This window comes from Tubulanus polymorphus, chromosome 8 (genome assembly GCF_964204645.1).
Source record: "Tubulanus polymorphus chromosome 8, tnTubPoly1.2, whole genome shotgun sequence".
Taxonomy (NCBI): Eukaryota; Metazoa; Nemertea; class Palaeonemertea; order Tubulaniformes; family Tubulanidae; genus Tubulanus; species Tubulanus polymorphus.
In genome coordinates, this window is record NC_134032.1 from 15346493 (window position 1) to 15354661 (window position 8169).

The following is an 8169-nucleotide window of genomic DNA, read 5'->3' on the forward strand; positions in this document are numbered from 1 at the left end:
CAATCTATCTGAATTGTTTTTATTTTCAAGAACTGATGCATTTTTTTCTTATTTAATATGAATATCGAGGTTTAAACAGAACCCAGTTCCAAGAAAAAACTGAATTAGAATTTTTGGATTAATTTATATTTCTATTACTTCATGTTTTTAAAAAGAACAGCAACAATTCAAAGTTGCGAGTTGGAATATCTGACGGTCTAAAGTCGAACTGAACCGATAACTATGGAACTGGATCCACAACTGTGGAACTGGGTCATTTTTTTCTAAATGATTAAGAGTTCTATGAATCCTTGCACGTTGTTGGAAGCTCTTTAGAAAGCTGTTTAAGAAACTATTGCATGGACGAAAAACGATTATCGAAGTTGATTAAAAAACATTGAGATCGCCATATTTCTTGATTGAATTTGACTTTTGATTTTAGGGATAAAATTTAGTTTCGGTTGGAATAATAAATAAATCGGGTTCGAATCCCGATTTTGTAGAAATCAGAGTCTGGTTCGTATCGCCGATTTAATAGACGAAATAACGCGCTATCACGCTTTTTAGAACGCATATCACTTTTAGACAGAAATTGAATAATTTTACAGAAATTCTAAACTCTTTTGACAAGTTTTCAAAATGCTTTTTTCAATTCCGACACGAATTTGCTTTGTTTCTTAAATCAACGCACCCGTTATAAATCAAACCCTTGAACGAAATAAATATCTTTTAACCTCAGAAATAGAAATATTTTAAAACAGATCAACTCAATTTAGAAATGATTGATAAAACAAACATGAAAAGACTCTAATTGTTTCAAAGCATAGGTTACAGTATGGAATTCTTGATGGGATATATATTACTAGATTACGACTTTCTATTTACAACATTGCTAGATTACGACTTTCAATTTACGACATTACTAGATTACGACTTTCAATTTACGACATTGCTAGATTACGACTTTCTATTTACGACAAAATGACGCATATTCGATCAGGAATTCCATTCATTTAGTATACGAATAAAATGGGTCAAAAATACTTTTCCTAAAACAAATTGCTTAGAGATTTTTCTCTCATTTTTCTAGACGAAGAGCCCGAATATCAGGGCATAACTCAACTCACCGAAATGCACAAAGGAGCAATTCGAGCGATACGAAAAATACGCTATTTCGTTGCTCGTAAAAAGTTCAAAGAAGCGCTGAGACCGTACGACGTGAAAGACGTCATCGAACAGTATTCGGCCGGTCATGTCGACATGTTAGCAAGAATTAAACTGCTTCAAGCCAGGTCTGTGCAAAAAATAAACTATACTGACATCATTCGTAGTGAAAATTCAATATTGCTTGTCTCATTTCATCACATTCCATTTATGATTCCCTATTTTCATATCATGGGTTCCACGCCTCTTTTGAGCACAGCCTTTAAGGCTTGTGGTGCATCCCAGCACTGTGATTCTTGAAATTTATATTATTTCTGAAAATATATCATATATGTTAATTTATTCTGTGAGTATATACTTGTAACTACAGTGCAAAATGAATAATATTCAATTGTTTTGTTTTAAGGTTGGATCAAATTCTCGGTAAACAGGGCTCAAAAAACAAAGATGTCTACGATTCAAAAGTCAGCCTAGCGTCACGTGTCGTCAAAGTGGAACGACAGGTAATTAGAAAAAAAAGAAATCAAATTATCCTATGATATTTGAAAATTAGGCCTATTACCAAAATATATGGGACTCGAACCCACAATGCTGTTGTCGAGCACCGAACGCTTTTACTTAAACGGAAATTTTTTTGAATATCATTTTTCAGTATAAAGAAATCCTAATAATGGGGGACTCGAACCCACCATGCTTTAGGTCGTTGTGTAAAACGGTTCTTAGGCGGTAATTTAGCCAAACGTCTTCTAACTGTGCATCATTTAATGCTGTATTCATAAAAATATATAAAAGTTTGTTATTAAAATGGAGGAATATTACTATTATCATTTGATCATTATCATTATCATCATTATCATCAGCTTGAAATATCATTAATTTCGCCGCCATTTTGTTTTCGTTTCGAGGTCGAGGACATCGAACAGAAGATCGACGTGCTCATCGAACTGCAGAAAGACGACAGACGACAGCGAACACAAGAAATACAAAAACTACAACAGCTACAACAACAGATACAACAATCAGCCAATATACCGGCTATCGCCGACGTGACGTCATCGACGACCACGCCCACTTCGATCATGAAACCTAAACCGATTCTAGTGGATAAGAACGCTAGCGAACCGTCGACACCTACCGGACGAAATCCGGATCGACCGATGCATCGTAATCTATCCGATCTGGGACCGCGCATGAAAAAGCGCGTCACCTATCGGTGTCTGAGCGATACAGGGGGTCTTATATCGCGCACGCGTAACTCCGCCTCGCATCCCAGTCTACCGCGTATGCAAGAAATGAGTATCGATCTACCCGACGAGGTGCCCCCTGGTGGTAACGACGTGAACGTCGCTGAGCCTGATTCGACCTTGAACTCGCCGCGGTTGGAACACAATTCGGAATGCAATACCGAAACGGAGTTCTTCAGCGACGCAGACGATAGCGAGGACTGTACGCAATCGCTCATACCACCATCGTCTGCTGTGACGTCATCGTCGGTAGCGGTGACGTCATCACCGCAAGCGCCGACGACGACGACGGCGAACAGCTCCAACTCGTCGGAGCCACCCTCGTACGAGTCAATTCGAACGAACACAGACGGCAACCAGTTGGTGCCGATGAGACCGGAAATTGTGAAACTGCGGAAAACCCTTTGCTGATCTTCGCCCCCCAGGGCCCTGAACGCGTGGGCAGCTTTTATTGTGAATGATCTGTGATAAAACGATATAAAAATGGCGGCCGTTTCCACACGACCTTGAACACGACTATGCCCTGTGTTATCGTTGCGTAGCGACGGAAGGCTCCGATTTTATCGTCGAGCTCGAGAAATAATGTTCGATCGGGGCAAAACGAATTTATATCAGGGTCAAAAGAAGTAAATGTAATTTATAATACAACCACCGATAGAGGGAGTCTGATGCAGTTTTGATATTGAATGAAGGAAACCACTTTTTGAAATAAGTATGAAAACTTCGCGAAAGGACGAGACGTATGGTACAATACACAGCCTATAACTGCTTCAAATATAGAGTCAACTTTGAAAAGTATCCAAACGACGGACAAATTGGCCATAGATCTTAGTCTTTCATCAGTGTAATTTATTCATTAGAAACGCTACTCAAAATATCGCGGTAAATGAACAACGGACTTCCGCCGGCGCAACTCTGGCAATCGAGGATTCCATTGGGTTCGAATCCCAGCCGGAGGATGACGATAAGTCTTACCGACGCCAACGCGCTCTATCGCAGCCGACAACGGTTCAACGTTTATAATTCATTGATGTGTAAATAAATGAATCGATTTTTATTACTATTTCGGTAGCTCCCTCTAGCGTCAAGCTCAGGAGTTACGCTCTGCTGTCACGTCACTGATAATTGTACATAAGAAAAATCTTTTATCAATAGGCTATAGTTATAATTATAAATTGTTAATATTACCATTATTATTATAACTATTATCATTATTATTATTTTTATTTCTATTGATATCATTATCATTATTATCATTATCATTATTATTATTAGAATATATTTAGAAATCAGATTCCTATGATTGAATGTTCAGTGAGCGTACTGCTGCTCCAGTGCGCCACTCCGGCGTACTGTAGCAATGCACATTCATTGTTGTGACGTAAACACACTTTTTCACTGTGTACACACACTAAAATTCGATCTTTGAAGCAATCGGTAAAAACTACTAGTTTCGTGATGCCATCAGGTTCGAATCCCGGTCAAATCCCTGCCGAGGGAGGAACGTGGCATAGTCTCACGATGTCATCAGGTTCGAATCCTTGCCGAGGGAGGAACGTGGCAGAGTCTCACGATGTCATCAGGTTCGAATCCCTGCCAAGGGAGGAACCTGGCAGAGTCTCACGATGTCACCAGGTTCCCGTCCGTGCCGAGGGAGGAACCCTGCAGAGACTCACGGTGATCCTTATTTCCAGAAACAGTTGTCTGATTTGGTCTGTCAAACGTTTGCTAATTCATTTTGGTTGTTGATTTTTATATAGAAAATAATATATACGTCTCAGAAAGCGCGTAGTGTGCGCGTGTGCGTGTGCGTGTGCGTGCGTGCGTGTGTGTGTGCGAATGATTGGTGAGTGGAGTGAAAGGGAGATAAATGAAAACAGTTGAAATCTTATGGTATTAAAGGCTTGGTCTCTGAGATTGCGTATCCGATGTTCCAATAATGGGTTAATGGTCTGTTTGCTGAAGACACGACTGTGGACCCGGTGAATGTCTGTCGAAATATTCCAATAAATCATTTGTTACTGAATGATTGCTGTTTGACTGCTGTACAATAAACAAGTGGTGTCGGATGTATATTGCTGAAATTTTGTTTATCCCGCCAGATGGCGCGAGGAACATCCAATCGGTATGTTTTTCAAACACCTGACGTTAAGAATATATCGATGTCAAACACACCTGCACGGTGCAATTGTCCTCGATTGGACCTTTATACTTCAGATTGTGGCAGATATAACGAGCATCGGTGGTTCAGTGGTAGAATTCTCGCCTGCCACGCGGGGGGCCCGGGTTCGATTCCCGGCCGATGCAATGTTATTTTTTTGCAATTCAGTCTTTGCTTTGATTATAGCATTAATTTTTTGGGATGTCTTTAGGGTTATCGAAGACATCTATTTAGTTTGATTTACTCATCGGCTGGTTTGCTTAAAACCCTGACCCTATTTAAATGGACGAGAGAGCAGTTGTGAAAGGAGTGAAAATCGGGAGCGTTGTTTAACCGAAAATGGGCGGAGCATGAGAGATTCGAATAAGTGATTGACAGAATTGTCAACGTGTCACGTGGAGTTGAATCATTGTTAAATCAATTTCGAATCAGCAATATTCTAATGTGCAGAAAAAAAACGTGCGAACAAAACTAACAGCGTTGCCTGGAACTACGAGTCGTCAGGTTGTGTGAATGTGTTGTTTGAATCGTTGCTATTGTTTCCGTTGCTACGTTACCGTTGCTAGTTATTTACATTCAGGTTTTACGATTATATCGTTAAATGTTTAGAGGCAGCTGTGTATTTTTATCGTTATGACATAATTAACTGTTTATCAGAATAATTCAAATAATGCTAACTCGTGTCCGGTGAAAAGCGTGGACTGGGTCTGAAAGACTTCATTTGATTGGTGACCTCTGGGGTCCAGTTCCACAGTTCTGAGTTAAGATTTGACCCTGGGTTAAAACATTGAAAATGAACTAACTTTAACTCAGAGTTAACTCTAACTCACAACTGTGGAACTGGGTCCTGATGAACTAACATCACTAATGAATTCTACCTCAGTACTAACTAACGCAAGCAAATTCAACTTACAAAAAGGAATTATCTGTTAGAAAATGTTGTTGTTGCATATCAAATGTTGTCCATTTGAGTTGTGTTAACGTTTCTCGTGGCAGCAGCAGCAGCAGCAGCAGCAGCAGCAGCAGCAGCAGCAGCAGCAGCAGCAGCAGCAGCAGCAGCAGTATGATCGACAGAGCGTTTCACCAAGAACCTTAGTGTCTGATGTACCACAGTTGGGTTCACTAGGATCGTAGAGTGACGGAGATCACTGTAGATACAACCACTTCCGGGACTGACTGAACTAAAGGGGTTCATCAAGAACCTCAGTGTCTGATGTACCACAGTTGGGTACATTAGGATCGTAGAGCTACGGGGTCATTGTGGAGACAACCGCTGCCAGGACTGAGTGAACAGAGTGTATGCTTCAGTTAAGTTTTTTCTTGGGGGGGGGGGGGAGGGCGGATAGTTGGAAGTGGTTTGAGAGGGGTGTGTGAGTCGAGGTGTACTCGGTTTCTGCAGCTATCAACTTGCTGTCTGTTCACACCCGTCAGACGTTTGACGGAGTGACATATTCACCATTTTCAAAAAAAATGCTTGAAACATTCAAGCGTCGCCACCCCTTGTGGCAGTACACCAGACATTGGTAATTGAAAATGAATCGGGATGTCATGTCTGAACCATCAACTTTAGACGACGGTCGTACACCGTTTGTGGAAAATGTGTTCGTCCAAACTTCGCCAATCAAACGACAATCGTCTGAGGGGGCGGGGTACAGACAGTTGATTGACAGCTGCATTAGTGTGAATGATTGTTGGCGTCTGGAAACTGTGAAAAATGCCTATTCGTGAATTGTGGATGAATTCAGATATGAGTGTGTGTATGGAGTGTGTGCTGGAATGTATCAATAATTGTCACTATGTCAACTATCCACTGATTAGCTCTAACTAACTTTTGAGCAACTGCAGCCCCTGGGTTATACTGTTACAGGGCTGCTGGTGATTCCACTTGTGGCAATCGAGGAACCACCAGGGGCGCTTACGTAATTCTTCCTGTGGCAATCGAGGAACCATCAGGGGCGCTTACGTAATTCTTCCTGCGGCAATCGAGGAACCACCAGGGGCGCTTACATAATTCCTCCTGCGGCAATCGAGGAACCACCAGGGGCGCAATGAGTCCTACCTGTACATAATTCAATCCTTAGATTGGGCAAACGTTATACACGCAACTAAACCAACTTCACTCGATATGTAAGGTTAAAGATAGGTTACCAGTCACTATAAAATGTAATTAGCAGACATATTGTCACATGGGTTGAGTTCCTGGGTATAAAAGAAAAAGTCAAAATGCACCGCCGAGGGCTGAATTGCCCCGTGTGAGGCTCGAACTCACGACCTTCAGATTATGAGACTGACGCGCTAACCAACTGCGCCAACGAGGCGGTTATTTGTCACATAGCATGTCACCGAGTCAATGGTCGCATAATTCGTGTTTGTGAAGAATTGAATATGATTTGAATGGTCGTAGCGCGCGTGAGTACGTGCGCGTGTGCGAACGGGTGCCGTGTGCCGTGTGTGAGGGCTGTCGTCTGTCGTTGTGAGCTTTGTCGTCTGCTATTGTGTTCGGTGTGATTTGTTGACATCGATTCAAAGCGACGACTGTTTCTCGAAAATAACGACCGCGAGCGCGCCAATGTCGCTTAACCCGCGAAATGATTCAAATATTCAAATTAGCAAACGTTTTAACGATCGATTTATCGATTTTGATATGGAACAACAAAATGAAGCGGTTGTTCATTAGTTTCGAATCTGTCGATGTATTTTTGCTGTGATACATATGCAAGCACTTTTTAAACATCAGCACGTATCAATAGTTTCAAATATCGATTTCTATTGTTATTATTCTAAAATTATTACTATTATTATTATTAGTATTATTGATTATCATATCATTACACGTCTTATTTTTTCCACCAGAACACGAGGTACGCACTTCCGGTCCATGGCTGACTAAGAATCAAAATCAACTCAAATCAAATTATGGTAGATTATTTAAATTCTATTATGATAAAGGGCCCTGTGTGAAAAGCCGTTAGTTTTGAAAACATGAATAAAATGTTTGACTGTGGATATCGATTCCGCATGGATCCGCTAGGTGTCGTTTGCGTGCATTAAAAACCACAAAGATGTTGCATTCCTTTTTAAATTCAATACCGCTAAAATCTATCCTCAATTTCTCAAATAAAATGTCCTTTATAAACCTCAACAAAGAGCAATATAGATTCATCTTGTTCGTAAAGTGCAATGTATTATTTCTAAAATAGGGGGCGCGACAATCTAGGCGAAAGTTAATTGAAACTGAACCCAATTATGATCGAGTTTTCCTACCGTCAGAGCGCCATCTAGCGGGATAGCTGGTGGCACAGGGTCCTCATTTTTAATTCACTCGTTACTGTTTAAACTGGACCATGTTTGTTGTTTCATTTTTAATCTTAACTTTTATTCGTTGTCAAATTAGTAATCAACTCTTCTAAAAAGGTTACAAAAATGATACCTTGCTTCTCTTAATCGACCGGTACATTTTGAAAACCGCAACAAAATTTGTAATCAGTTCATTTCTAATAACTGTCGGGTCTGTAGTTATCGTTAGCTTGATTCTAATTAAGTAATGTACAGGGTCAGATAGGCGGTCGGCCGGGCCAACTTTTAAGCTCAGCAGTAAGAAACGAGGTATGCATTTTTTAG

General features: G+C 40.7%; 1 protein-coding gene and 2 non-coding genes across 3 annotated transcripts in view; 2 read left to right on the forward strand and 1 right to left on the reverse strand.

Moving 5' to 3' along the window:
• LOC141910409 (potassium voltage-gated channel subfamily KQT member 1-like) overlaps nucleotides 1–2798 on the forward strand; it is a 68875-nt gene extending 66077 nt beyond the window's left edge. The window contains 3 exon segments of the mRNA XM_074801148.1: nucleotides 1070–1271; nucleotides 1550–1646; nucleotides 2049–2798. Coding sequence (XP_074657249.1) covers nucleotides 1070–1271; nucleotides 1550–1646; nucleotides 2049–2798 — 1049 coding nt within the window.
• Nucleotides 2799–4623: 1825 nt separating this feature from the next.
• Trnag-gcc (transfer RNA glycine (anticodon GCC)) lies at nucleotides 4624–4694 on the forward strand. The gene has a single exon. It is a non-coding gene; the product is annotated as a tRNA-Gly (tRNA).
• Nucleotides 4695–6792: 2098 nt separating this feature from the next.
• On the reverse strand, nucleotides 6793–6866 carry Trnam-cau (transfer RNA methionine (anticodon CAU)). Its single transcript has one exon. It is a non-coding gene; the product is annotated as a tRNA-Met (tRNA).
• Nucleotides 6867–8169: the final 1303 nt, after the last annotated feature.